This window comes from Carya illinoinensis, chromosome 15 (assembly GCF_018687715.1).
Source record: "Carya illinoinensis cultivar Pawnee chromosome 15, C.illinoinensisPawnee_v1, whole genome shotgun sequence".
NCBI classification, from domain to species: Eukaryota; Viridiplantae; Streptophyta; class Magnoliopsida; order Fagales; family Juglandaceae; genus Carya; species Carya illinoinensis.
In genome coordinates this window covers 43157183-43171669 of record NC_056766.1, presented here as the reverse complement: position 1 = coordinate 43171669, position 14487 = coordinate 43157183, and the positions used below count along the sequence as shown (strand labels likewise).

Sequence of the window (14487 nt, the reverse complement as noted above, 5' to 3'; positions counted from 1 at the left end):
ATTTTTAACATAACATTTCCTCCCTTTGTCTTACGATGAAGAGCATGTACCATTTCTTGAGCAAGAGTTATGTTCTCAAAAATACTCCACCCCGGAACAAACGCACCTTGCTCCCAAGAAATCATCCGAGGAAGAATACTCGCCAACCGATTCACAAGAATTTTCGAAAACATTTTATATGCCGCATTACACAAGCTAATCGGCCTGAACTTATCAAAATTTTGAGGGTCCTGCACTTTGGGAATAAGAACTATGTAAGAAGCTGAATAAAATCTAGGCAGCATCGTACCTCGAAAAAAATCCCGCGCAGATTCTAACACATCCCATTTAACAATAGGCCAGCAGTGCATAAAAAATTCAGAACCAAAACCATCTGGCCCGGGGCTGCTTAGCTTAGGAATAGACTTCAAAGCCGCCCAAACCTCCTCTTCCGTAGGATCTTTAACAAGCTCTTGATTTTCCTCCGCATTCACCACCGGAGCTATTAAGCCATTTAAATCTGGAACTCCCGTAGGTCCCTCCCCCATGAGGAAATTTTGAAAATGACTCACTGCTGCATTATGAATATCCTCCCGAGATTCCAGAACAACTCCATTGGGTAGAGTCATTCGTGAAACCGCAGAAGCCGTCCTACGTTGGTTGACCACGGCATGATAAAATTTGGAGTTACGGTCACCGTCCGTGAGCCATCTCTTTTTGGCCTGTTAAGACAGACGAATCTCTTCCCTGTTTTCCCACCTCTCTAATTCCGCTTTGGCCTGCATATACTCGTTCTCTAAGTCGGCTTCATGCCTTTCTTGCAACTGTATCTCCAGAAGTTCCACCTTTGCCTCTAACTCCTTTATCGACTGATCTACTCGGCCAAAAATCTCCTGATTCCAGTTCCTAAGCACCGGCTTCAGCTTTTTCAATTTTGCCGCCAAGCACACTAAACCAATCCCAAGAACTGGTTCTCTCCATACACCCTCCACACACTGAAGAAACTTCTCATGAGTGCACCACATGCTTTGGAACCGAAATGGAGCCGGCCCATACCTCTGGGACTCCACCGCAAGCTTGATTAGCATTGGATAGTGATCCGAAGTCTTCCTCTTTAAGTACTCCATGCACCCATTCGGAAACCTTTGAGAGAAAGCCAAGTTCAGAAGACCTCTATCCAAACGTGCCCAACTCCTCGAAAGACACCGATGCCCATTGCACCATGACATTCTTCCTCCATAACTTGTCATCTCCACAAGACCACAGTTATGTATACAGGAATTAAACTCCGACATAGCCGACAGAGATCTCGGATTGCCCCCAATACGTTCTCGGTCTTCTCGGATAATGTTAAAATCGCCTACCACCAATAGTGGAGTACGATCATCTCGCATTGCCTCCATCTCTTGCCAAAGCAACCTCCTTTCCACGGGATTACATTTGGCATATACAAAAACCACATTTATGCTATCCTCTCCCTTGCTAAAGCAGCCGGATATCATCTGATTTGACATACCTTGCATCTCAAATGTCAATTCCTCAATCCAGAGTACCCAAATCTTCCCTCCCATAGCTTCATTGGCGCAGTAAGATGGATATCCAAAAACATTCGCCCAGTACACCATCACCTCCTCTGCAGCAAAAGGTTCAAAAAGTACTAAAACCGATGGTTTATATTTCCTGATCAGATTCCTCAGTCTTCTTTTAGACGTGCCCAACCCCCGCACGTTCCAAACCAGCATTTTGTCAATCATAAATTCAGTCTTTCAAGCCGGGAGATGGCCCGGTGGTTTTGTCGCACGGTCTGCCTTGTAGTTCTCTTCAGAGATGGACCTGTGTTCCTTAAATCAGATTCGGAACCATAGCCTTTCGAAGCTGCTAGTGCCTCTATTGATTCCTCAACCTCCTGGTCTGACCCATATTTATCCTCCCGCAGTTCCTCAGTCTTCGTATTCTCCATTTCCAACAGTTCATAAACCACATCTTGCTGTCCCTCACTCAGTTGCCTATCCCATATTAAAATCTCCTGCATGGCCAAGACCTCCGTACAGGTGTCACTTTGCTTCACGTTCTGTGTATTCTCTGCATCCACCTCATGTTGGTCTTCTTGATTTGTATCCGACGTCCCCTCTCTTTCCGACTCAGAACTATCCTTGTCTAACCCAACGTTCTGCTTCTCCATCTCCTCATTAAATACCACTACGACATGGCCATCCTCTGTATGATTGACTGTATTCTCCCCACCAGGTGCCTCCAAGCTCTGTATATTTTTCTGCTCCTCCTCCTCCATTATACTAACAGCAACAGCGTCCTCCCCATTGTCAGTATAATCATGCTCCTTCGGCAATTCAGTTTTCTTTTCTTTTATATCCTCGTGCAATCCTTTTCCCTTAACACGCCATTCCTCCACCTTCTTTTGATTTTTGGGTGCTCTATCAATCTGACCCGGCCTTTCCATCCCTATCCTGCATACATTCACCAAGAGTCCTTGCCGACGGCAACGCTTACAATAAAAACTCTGCTTCTCATACCTCACCTCTTGCCAAAGAGTCTTGTTTGCTGAAACAACAATAGGGAAACCTTAGACTTGTTCCTCCAGTAAATCAATTTCCACACATAACCTAGCACCTGAGGCCCTTGTCTTATTAAGAGTTGCATTGTCAGTACCTAAAAAATGTCCAAACATAGTTGCCAATATCTGCAGACAATCTATCCGATACATATGCAAAGGTAGCCCTGGCAAGAAAACCCATTGTGGGGCCAAAGAGGGTTCTTTCTGCAAATCGAAGTCCTTGGTCCAACGAAACAAACAAAATGTACACCCTTCTAAAACCCTTCCTTCTCTCGCCCATGCACGAATAAAATCACGTTCCGACTGTAAATTTAAAAACACATGATGCGCATCCATGAAGCTAATCGTTGGAATATCAAGCAGACCCCAAGTTTTAATCACCGCCAGCCGTATGACATCAATAGACGGACGAGAACGCAGAAATTTCAACACCAACGCCCGTGTCATCTCAACCTCAGAAAAGACAAAACCTTGTTGGCCTTCAATCTCCACAGGGTATCGCATCAGCAACTTGAAGCTTGGCACCGGCGAAGATTTGGAAACGGCTTGGGCATAAGAAACTGGCTGATCTGAGATCCCCACCGATGTAGAGGACACCAGAGGGGCGGCTACCGCCACCATGCAGGAACCCTACTCGCGAAAAAAGAAAGCAACGTCCAAAACAGTATTTCCGAAAAAAACGGAGCTCTCCCGTGCAGTATTTATAATTTTATATATATATATATATACTATACATCTCATGTATCTCACGTTTCATAAATTCAAGAAAAGTAATACAGCTCTTTTTTTACGGTTCATTTACATTATATCGCTGCTCTCATGCAATGCATCAAATTGTGTATACTTACATATTACTTGTACATGCCTTGCCTCTGTACCTGTTCCTCTTTTCTTTCTTTTCTTTTCTTTTCTCTCTTTTTTTTTTTTTAATTTTTATAACAACTCACCTTCATTAATCAGAGTCATAAAGAGAATTACATACTGGGATCATGCCAAACAATTTGGGAAATACACTCAGGAACTGAATCCCACCAAACTGTTAAATCCTCTACAAAACGTGCTAGTTTTGCCAGGCCATCAGCTGCTGCATTGTGCTCTCTGCTAACATGTTGGAAGCTTACTCTTGGTACCTGTTTTGAAAGGCCGTGAATGGAGTAGATCAGATTGCCTTGGGGAGACATGGACTCCCCTTCTGTTGCTATGGCCTTAACACTACGCATAGAGTCAGTCTCCACAATTAGCTCATTGATACCCAACGGGATACATAATTGGAGACCCCTCAAGATGGCCAGTAGCTCCACTTCCATTGGATCAGAGAACTCTGGTTCTTTGTTACACACAGCCAGCATTACTCTCCCCTTCTCATCCCTCAAAATAACTCTCACTCCTGTTCTGCAACACCTCTAGAACAAGACCTCGTCTGTATTGAGTTTTAGCACCCCTGTAGGAAGGGGTCTCCACCCTACACTTCTTATCGAATTCTGTTTATTACCATCTTGAACTCCTTGAGACTTCTTAAGCATGGACAGGGCATGATCTGCAGACTGTTGTGGATGCTGGACTTGTCCTTCAAAATAGAACTGATTTCTTTTGTACCAAAAGGACCAGGCAATGAGGAAGAATTTCTCTAGGTCCCTTGCCTGCCCTTCTTTTTTCACTCTCATTGCTATCTCCATAAAGCCCTTCTGGTCGCCTTCCTGAAATAAATAGCCAAAAAATGTCTTCCATAGGGATAGAATGGAAGGACAATAGATCAATGCATGGCTTGTGTCTTCCCTGCTCTCATGACAAAACTTACAGGTATCCTCAGTAACAACCTTCCTGACCATCAGGTTTTTCAAAGTGGGCAACCCGTGCTTGCATGCTCTCCATGAAAAGACTCTGACCCTGTGTGGTATAGGCAGTTTCCATAATTGCTTCCAAAAGCTTTGATGGGCCTGATAGTTTGAACAACTTCCTTCTGTCCTGTGGTTCTTTAGGGACCAAAACAGTTTATAAGCACTCCTCACTGTATATTCTCCTGAGCTTTCATGGTGCCATATTAACTTATCCTCTCTAGGTGAAGGACCTAGAGGCATCCTCAGTACTTCAGCAGCTTCTCTTGGAGGAAAAGTTCTCCTAACTAACTCAACATCCCACCAACTTGTCTCCCCATTAATCAACTGTGCAACCTGTTGACATCTGTTTCTATTGTCTTGACCTTGGATTAAGGGAACCTGGTTTTGACCTGGCAGCCATATATCAGTCCAGATGTTTATGGACTCTCCATCACCCACCCGCCACCTGCACCCTTTCATTAGTAGTCTTATAGATTCCCAAATCCCTCTCCATGCATATGATGGGGCATTTCCCAATTGTACTTTCTGAATGCTCGAATTGGGGAAGTACTTAGACTTGTAAATCCTATGGAGAAGAGAAGACGTCTCATTCATAATCCTCCATGCTTGTTTTGCTAATAAAGCCATATTGAAACTGTGAAGGTCCGTAAAACCCATTCCCCCATCTTGCTTGGTAGCACACATTTTTTACCAGCTCACCCACCTAATTTTGTTTTCCTCCTTCCTTTGGCCCCACCAGAAATTTGCCATCATATTCTCCAACTCTTTGCACAAGCTTTCAAGGAGTTTGAAGCAGCTCATAGAGTATGAGGGGATTGATAAGGCTACTGCTTTAATCAGTACTTCCTTCCCCCCTTGTGAAAGTAGCCTTTCCTTCCATCCTTGAAGCTTCTTCCAAACCCTGCTTTTTATACTCATGAAGGCCCTTTTCTTGGATCTTCCTACCACTAATGGGAGACCAAGATACTTCTCATATTGCTGAGCTTGCTGTATCCCCCAAGAGGCCATAATTTCCTGTTGCAATTGGGGATCAACATTGGTGCTGAAGACCATTGTTGTCTTATCTTTATTGACTTTCCGACCCGATGCTAGTTCATACTCCTTTAGAAGTTGATGGATGTGTGCATTAGTTTGCAAAGAGGCCCTGCAAAAGAACAAACTATCATCTGCAAAAAGGAGGTTGTTGATCCTTGGGCTGCCTCTACAGATTTTTACACCTTCCACCAGCTTGTTCTCCTCAGCTTGTTTGAGCATGGCTACCAAACCTTCAGTGCAAAGGAGGAAGAGATAAGGGGAGAGGGGGTCCCCTTGTCTCAACCCTCTCGTGGGCTTGATAGGACCTTTTGGACTTCCATTCAAAAGAATCGAATATGAGACAGACTGCACACAACACATAACTAGCTTTCTCCATTTTTCATTGAACCCCATTTTGCTCATTGTAGTATCTAGGAAACCCCACTCCACCCTATCATATGCTTTGCTTATATCTAACTTGAGTGACATGTACCCTTTTTTCCCTTTTCTCTTCTGCCTTAGGTAATGGACTAGCTCATAAGTAACTAAGACATTATCTGTAATAAGCCTTCCAGGTACAAAGGCTGATTGAGACAAGGATATTACCTGTGGCAGGACTTGTTTGAGTCTATTGGAGAGGACTTTAGAAATCAACTTGTAGACTACATTGCACAAACTGATTGGTCTGTACTCTGCTACTGTTTCTGGTTTATCCTTCTTAGGAATTAAAGCAATGTAAGTGTGGTTGAGTTCAGCTGGGAAGGCCCCTTCATTTAGTGCTTTCAACACAGCCTCGGTAACATCCCTTCCTACCACAGTCCAATACTTTTGATAAAATAAAGGAGGCATACCATCAGGTCCAGGGGCTTTGGAGGGTTCCATCTGATTCAAGGCCTGGACCACTTCTTCTGCTGTGTACTGCTGCATCAGATTCTCATTCATTCCCTCAGTCACACAACCCTGCAATCTGCCTAGAAAACCCACTTGTCCTTGTTGGCCTGAAGAGGTGAATATGGCTTGGAAGTAATCCATTATGATTCTATCTCTTTCTACTCCCACCTGCCAGATATTGTTACTATCTCTCACTCCTTTGATATGATTTCTTTTCTATCTTTGGGAGGCTTTTCTATGAAAAAACCTTGTGTTCTTGTCTCCTTCCTTTAACCACAATGCCTTCGACCTCTGTCTCCACATGATTTCATCTCTTTCCAGCCATGTCTGCATCTCAGCCTTTGCATTCTTATGCTCTTCTATTCTCAAACAGTTTGGGTCAATTTGGTACAAAAGGTTCATCTTGTCTCGGGCCTTAGCAATATGTCTCTTCACATGACCAAAACTACTCTTATTCCACTGCTGGAGCCTCTCACCACAGCCATTTATCTTCTTCATAATTAGAGAGATGTCCTTTTCCCCTTCCACTAGGTCCCAGGTAGAAGACACCACATGTTTGCAACCTTCTGTCTCAGTCCACATTGCCTCAAACCTAAAACCAAACCCTCGACTTCCAAGACTGGGATCAGCTTGAGGTTTCAAACAAACAACAAGATGGTCTGAGTAGGCCATTGGTATATGAACAACATACCACATAGAGAATAGAGAACTCCACTCTTGATTAGCATAGAATCTATCTAATCTTTCGGACACACTATTTTCTTTCTGTCCCCCATTCCACCATGTGAATTGGGGTCCATAGAACCCCAAATCAAATAGACTGCACTTAGTAAGCATGTCACTGAAGTCCTCCATCTGCCACTCAAGTCTACACCTTCCTCCCCTTTTCTCCCCCATGTGCAAGATTTCATTAAAGTCCCCCATTAAAAGCCAAGCACAACCTGTTGGTACCTGTTCCTCTTTCTATTGCTTTAGCTTATGAAGAATTTTGTTCTAGCCAACTGTAAGATTATAGACTGCATTATCTTGTGCAGGAGAGTTTTCTTTCGATATTTATGTGGTCAAACAAAGCCAATCTCACCTTTTAGCTGGCTTATGCTTCTCTTTTTGTTTCCCTTTTTTGTCAGTCTTTTGGTTCAATCTGAAATCTTTATTGTCTTGCCTCAAAACTCTTAATAGCCACTGATGTGAAGGACATAGACTCTTACAAAGGCGACATGTCTAATTTTGGGAATATAATAGCCATTGATGTTCAATTAGATCTACTTGGAGCTGATGATGTGCCGAGTTGTCTCTAATATGATGATGACGCTGGATGAATTCCGTAAGCTCAGTTGTATGATTGCGCGAGAGTTCCGGGAGTTCATCATGAAGTTGATCGTACTCAATGTTTGGACCATCGCTATCGTCACGCTCGTCTTCAATAATCATATTATGTAGAATAACACATGCTTTCATTATATTTGTTAGATCCTTCACTTTGAACAATCGGAAAAGTCCACGAACGATAGCAAATCATTGTTGAAGTACCCCGAACGCACACTCGATATCTTTTCTTGTGGATTCTTGTGCTTTTACAAAATTTTTCTTCTTATTCCCTCGAGGTGATGGAATCGTCTTGTGGATAATGTAGTTGTTGCCATTGATTGTGTAATTGACTGGAGGAGCACGCCCTTGGACAAGTTCCATGAAAATAAAAGATCTCTCTAGCACATTAATATCGTTATGTGAACCGGGCATACCAAAAACTGCATGCCATATCCAGAGATCATATAAAGCAATTGCTTCTAAAATAATAGTTGGTTCACGGATGTGAGCGGAGTACATACATTTCCAGGCTGCGGGACAATTTTTCCACTTCCAATGCATGCAGTCAATGCTTCCCAACATTCCTGGGAATCCCCGTTGTTCACCAACCACAAGCAATCGGGCAATATCATTGGCATTTGGAGACCGCAAATATTCATCTGAAAAAACACTTACTATTGTCTCAGAGAATTTTTTGAGGCTCTCCATTGTGGTGCTTTCACCAATATGTATGTATTCATCCATAAAATCTCCAGTAACCCCATATGCCAGCATTCTAAGTGCTGCAGTTATCTTTTGCATAGAAAATAAACCAAGTCTTTCGGCATTATCTCTTCTCTGGATGAAGTACGGCTCGTAAGACTCTACCTCATTTAGAATATGGAGAAATAGGGGACGGCTCATCCGAAATCTTCTTCGAAATAGATTCGAGGGGTATACTGGATCTTCTGTGAAATAATCACGAAATAGGCGTTCGTGCCTCTGAATATGATCGCGCTGAATAAACTTAGGACGTTGGCAATTGCCACGATGCCTCGATGATTGTCCATCTGCCTCCTCATTAAGAACATCGCTATCATCTTCAGAGGATACGTATGTTAACAATTTGCGAAAGAAAGTATGAGTCATTTGATGAAGCGAGTGGGAGATCAGAGGATACAATAGAATTTCAATTCTATAGATGAAATGTGACTTGAGTTTGTGAGAATGTGAATGCTAGCAATATGCGTATTTATGGAGGAAAAAGTTACCGTTACATATAAGACAAAAAATGTTACCGTTTGAGAGAAGACAAAAAAAGTTACCGTTGGAGAAAAGCCAAAAAATGTTATCGTTAGAAAAATGACAAAAAATATTACCGTTACAGCCACTTAAAAATTTTTTATCATCAATACGTGACTACGAATCCCCATTAGAGAAATTAATAAAGAGTACTCTTCTAAAAAAATTTGCCATCACGTTAGAAAATGCATTAATTAAAAGTAAAAATTACTATTTTTATAATACGAATTTTGGTTTGAAAAAAAATACTGTATTGGATAGTCAAAATCATATAAATATTTAGTAGAAAGTGATATTTGAAAAAAAAAATAATAATACAAAAGAGTTAGTAATTAAGATTGTAAATGGAAGAGAGAGAAAAAAATAATAAAAAAAGAATAGAGAAATATTATTTAATAGAATAGAGATAGAGATGGAGAATGAGATGTAGGAGGTTTTTAGAAGATGAATAAAATTTAAGGATAAATTTGAGGAAATGTGATTTTGAGTTAAATTATAGGGATGATGATGAAGAACCGGATGGGGATGCTCTTAAGTATCCACGTTCATGCAGTTTCACAAATCAACATTGTGATTGGCATTCTCCCTTCTTTAATAAGCTAGTGGCTGTGGTTATACAGGTGTAAATCTAGAATGGAGGGGGTTAGACAAACTAGAGAGCAAGTGTGCTACAAGATCAAAATTTTTTTAGCTTAGCTCATGAACAATAAAATGAATAAATCCTTCACCAAACCTCTGATGGGGTGACATTACAACAATTCGGTTTAAATAATATGCTTTTTTAAACAAAATCAATGCAGGTCATGAAGCGGATGCGCTCGACTCAGGGCTTTGCTAAACTTATCGTGGATGGTAGTAGTCTTGGTAATCCTGGTAGAAGTGGAGGTGGAGGGATAATGCATGATGAGAATGGTCACATGATTTTCACCTTTGTTCGGTTTTATGGAATTAATTCTAACAATTCAGCTGAGATAAGAATACTAGTGATGACCTTAGTCTATGTGCAAAAATAAATATTAAGCATATAGAGGTGTGAACGGATTCTAAGCTAGTGGTTAACTAGTGGGAGAAAGGTGGGCAAGTTTCTTGGTGGAGTCAGAGATACTGTAAAGAGGTTACAAAGATGGCTCGTTCCCTGGTGATATGTCTCTACCATTTGTTTTTTGGGAAACAAACCATGTAGCAGACAAATTAGCTAGATTGGGCACTAGAGGCGCTGATCTTTTTCTCAACACTAGAGACAATCTTCCAAAAGCCATTAAGGGAGCTATTCGAATGGATTAAACTAGATTACAAGTTATAAGACATTGTTAACAGTTTTGTTGCTACTTTTGATTGCAGGTTTTATTTATTAAGTATGCAATTGTTCTGGTTTGACGCGGGTTCGGTGTACTATGTCCGGTGTTATTTAGTACACTTCATTTTGATACCTGACTTTGCGGGATTTTAGGCTTATATGTAACTCCAGGTATCCAGCTATAACTACGGTTTTCCTCCTCCATAATTGAGGAAATTCAATAAAATTGGGGGATCGTTTTCTTTAAAAATATATATATATATATATATATATATATCCTCATTCATTTTACCAAATTTTTATTTTTTAATTCGAATTTCAAAATCTTCATAATTTCTATAGCTAGCACGGCAAAGTATATGATTATGCGTGTAAAATTGTAATTATAAATAGTATTTTCAGAGAAAAAAAACAAACAAACCAAAGTCCCAAAGAATGGTAAAACAGAAACAAGAATATGGCAGAATTGTTATATTTATATAAATTCCATCCTGCTGTATGCTAAAGTTCAAAGGAGTTCGAAGGATATATAAGCGTTTATAAGCCCCATAATTCACAAGCTAGCCTGATAGGATTTTAAGCACAGAGATGAGTGCATGGTGATTTTTCTTTTTTTACAATATTGCTAGCTAGATTGCATCTTACAGAAACTTATTGTACACCAGTAGATAACTTCATTCTCAGATCTACAAGCAAGGACTTCTTTCGACGTCATCAGCCATATATATAGCCACTGTTACAGCATGATCATATTTAAGTTTTGGGGCCAACGTCCTTTCCTTTGATGTGATAAATCTTCAATGCTCCCACGTGATCAAGAAATCCCAAATTAATAGTCTAAAGTTCATACAGAAAAGTCATTAGAACAATCCTAATGTGTATTCAATATGAATCTTTGTTTTATGTGGACGGACTTGATAAGTTCAAAACCGTGTAAATGCTTGGGTATTGCAATTTGGCTTACCAAGAAACTTCCCACCCAACTTCATTTAAATTTGTACTTCATGTTGGAGTAGGTACATGACGTGATAAATCTTTAATCCTCACATGTCAGGAAATTCCAAAAGTCTAAAATTGATACATGCAGGAAATTCATTAATTAAAACATTCCTAATGGATATTAGATATGGACGTTTGTTTTAAGCGAAGCGACTTTAGTTCAAAGCCATTAAATGCATGGGCAGTGTAAGTTGGCTTGCATATTAATCGTAATTTCTCTACATTTTGTGCTGTTTTTTGTGTTTATATCTTTTGATGTCCCCAGGCTGATAATGTCATTTTGTGGACTTATTCTTCTATGGCCTTTCCATAGGAGCTTCTTCCTCTTATTCATCCTGTTCATCTCCTTTCATCCGTCTATGGAATCATGATGTATTCTTGAATTTTAGAGGTGAAGATGTTCGCCATAACTTTATTTCCCATCTATACCATGCTCTGGAACAAAAGGAAATCAATACTTACATAGACAACAATCTTGAAAGAGTGGAGGAGATTTCAACGGCACTTTTCAAAACTATTGAAGGGTCAATAATTTCTATCATTGTACTTTCTAAAAATTATGCAGAATCTAGATGGTGGGTATAATATATATACTAATTAAAAAAGATTATATATATATATATATATATTACGTACCAGTTTTTCTTGGAATATTAGTGAATCTGATCATCGTATTTGAAGACAGTAAATTAATTATATGATTCCTAGGAATATTATGTCATTTCGTCCTAACAGGCCGAGCAGAAACTCAAGGAGTTGATCCGCAGGAAGTTACCAAGAAGTTTCTCATATCATCTTTCTTTGAATCTGTTGAGTTTTGGCTTGATTTCCTGCTGAAAAATGTGTTTTTTTGGGTTTGCTACAGTGCCGCTACAGTGCCGCTCGACCTCCGCTCGAGCGTCGCTCGAGCGAACTCATCCAGAGAGTTCCGCTCGACCTCCGCTCGACAGTCCGCTCGAGCGAAATCTTCCAGAGAGTTTCGCTCGACCTCCGCTCGACTGTCCGCTCGAGCGAGAATGCAACCCTAACGTGCGCTCGACACTCCGCTCGACGTCCGCTCGAGCGAATGTTCTGATTAGCGCCTTTTGCTATAAATACATCATTTTCTCTTCATTTTGAAGAGCCCTTCAGCAGCCAGCTTGAGAGAGTTTTGAGAATCCTTTTGTATACAATCCTAAGAGTCCATTGAGTGTATTGGGGCTTTAGGATTAAGGATTTTTGTGATCAATACTCTTGTACTCCATCTTTGTTCATAGTGAAATTTTGTTGAAACCGACCCCGACAGTGGACGTAGGCTCACATTGAGCTGAACCACTTAAATCTTGGTGTTCTTTGTGTGATTGTCATTTCTTTTTGTTGCTTCCGCTATTGTTTGCTTCAACTTAGTCTTTGTTTGTTCGGTCCATTTCCAACAAACTGGTATCAGAGCGTCAAGCTCTTTGCAAAATCTTGAGGAATGGCTATGGCAAAGTTTGAAGTGGAGAAATTCGACGGTCAAAACAGCTTTAGCTTGTGGCGCATCAAGATGAAGGCTTTGTTACGACAACAAGGCTTGTCGAAAGCTTTGGAGGGGAAGGTATCCGAGGATTCTCCTGCACCGTCAAGAGAAGAAGATGAGAAGGCACATAGTGCCATTTTGTTGTCACTATCAGATGGAGTTTTGAGGGAGGTTGCCGATGAGGAGACCGCTTCCGGTCTTTGGTCCAAGCTTGAGAGCTTGTATATGAAAAAGTCACTCACCAACCGTTTGTATTTGAAGCAGCGACTATACACTCTCAAGATGAGGGAAGGTACTCCTATTTCCGATCATCTAGATGAATTTAATAAAACTATTATGGATCTAAGGAATATTGATATTAAGCTTGATGATGAGGATCAAGCGTTAATTTTGTTGTGTTCGTTGCCGGTATCGTTTGAAAGTTTTGTGAGCTCAATGTTGTATGGTAGAGATACCATCTCCTTGGTAGATGTAAAATCTGCTTTGAATTCTAAGGAGTTGAGAACAAAATTGTGTGTACAAGGCATGGACAATCAAGCCAATGGTTTGTTTGTGAAATATTCCTCTGGTGGTAGATCTAATGGAAGAGGTTCGGATTATGGTGGGAGTAGTTCCAGTGGTAGCTCTAAATTTAACAAGAAAAATGTTAAATGTCACTACTGTCATAGGTTTAGTCATTACAAGAATGAGTGCCCCAGATTGAAGGAGGAAAGTAAAAGTTCCTCCAATGTTGTTAGTGTTGAGTCTAACAACTCTGATATTGTCCTAGCAGTCAGCGGCTCTAGTGGTCACTTTGGTAACAAGTGGGTCATGGATTCAGCTTGTACATTCCATATGTGTTCCAGGATGGATTGGTTCACTACCTATGAATCAATCAACGGTAACTCCGTTTTGGTTGGAAATGATATGGCTTGTGATATTGTTGGGATTGGTTCAGTTGAGATTAAGATGTATGATGGAATCGTTAGAACCTTGTCTAACGTTCGGCATATTCCATCTTTGAAGAAAAATCTTATATCTTTGGGCATTCTTGACTCCTTTGGTTACCAGTATTCAGCTGGAGGTGGAGTCATTCGAGTCTACAAGGGCTCTTCGGTGGTAATGACAGGGAAGAAGACAGATGGTCTTTATTTTCTTCAGGGCAGTACAGTGATTGGTGGAGCACCTTCAGATGTTCCAGATTCAGGTATTACTCATTTATGGCGCATGTGATTGTACCATATGGATGAATGAGTACGGTCATTTATGAGTAGGCAATTTTTGCTTTGTGTAATCAGAAGACAGAAAAACTTGATTTGTTTGTTTGCATTGTATTCTTGTAAAGCAATGCTGAATCAGTTTTTCTGGAGTTATGTCTTTGTGATTTTTTGGGGGTACATCTAGTGTGATGTGGTGCCCTGTTTGTACTCATATTTGTTGATGACCATTTGAAGAAGAGTCTGGATTTGTTCATCTTTGTTTTGTGATGTGTTTGATGTGTTCAAGCATTTGTGAAGGCTAGTGATCTACAGACAAGAAGGTAGAGCGTTGTTCATACCATACAGTTGGGTCCACTCCACAGAAATGGAGTAGTTGAATGGAATGAGACGGACTCTTGTGTGAGAGCCCGTAGTATGCTTTTGGATTTGCCAGGCTTGTCTACAGATTTGGGTGAAGCGGTCAACACAACTTGCTATTGGGTGAACATTGGGTGAACCTTCTCTTCTTTACAACTTATTTTTTCAGTTGTTGTTTCCACAAGAAATGAGAGCATGGTTATAGCAAGAAGGTGGAGTTGCTGGGAGAGCTTCACAGCAGAGTGCAGGTGGTA

At 40.7% G+C, this 14487-nt stretch overlaps 2 protein-coding genes across 2 annotated transcripts; both read right to left on the bottom strand.

Annotated features, from left to right (window-relative positions):
• Positions 1–704: 704 nt before the first annotated feature.
• On the bottom strand, positions 705–1721 carry LOC122296976. The gene has a single exon (XM_043106768.1). The coding sequence runs from the start codon at positions 1719–1721 to the stop codon at positions 705–707; it is 1017 nt and encodes a 338-aa protein (XP_042962702.1).
• A 6088-nt stretch (positions 1722–7809) lies between these two features.
• Positions 7810–8730, bottom strand: LOC122296975. The gene is made up of 2 exons (XM_043106766.1): positions 8542–8730; positions 7810–8439 (listed from the first exon to the last, which is right to left on the bottom strand). The coding sequence occupies exons 1-2, from the start codon at positions 8728–8730 to the stop codon at positions 7810–7812; spliced, it is 819 nt and encodes a 272-aa protein (XP_042962700.1).
• Between the last annotated feature and the right edge of the window lie 5757 nt (positions 8731–14487).

What these genes read in the sequence shown, in the direction of transcription:
- LOC122296975 (XM_043106766.1), bottom strand. Translation starts at nt 8,730, where the DNA reads ATGACTCATACTTTCTTTCGCAAATTGTTAACATACGTATCCTCTGAA. An exon ending in ATTATTTCACAGAAGATCCA is followed by an intron (nt 8,440 to 8,541) that starts GTATACCCCTCG and finishes TACTTCATCCAG; the next exon opens with AGAAGAGATAATGCCGAAAG.
- LOC122296976 (XM_043106768.1), bottom strand. Translation starts at nt 1,721, where the DNA reads ATGCTGGTTTGGAACGTGCGGGGGTTGGGCACGTCTAAAAGAAGACTG.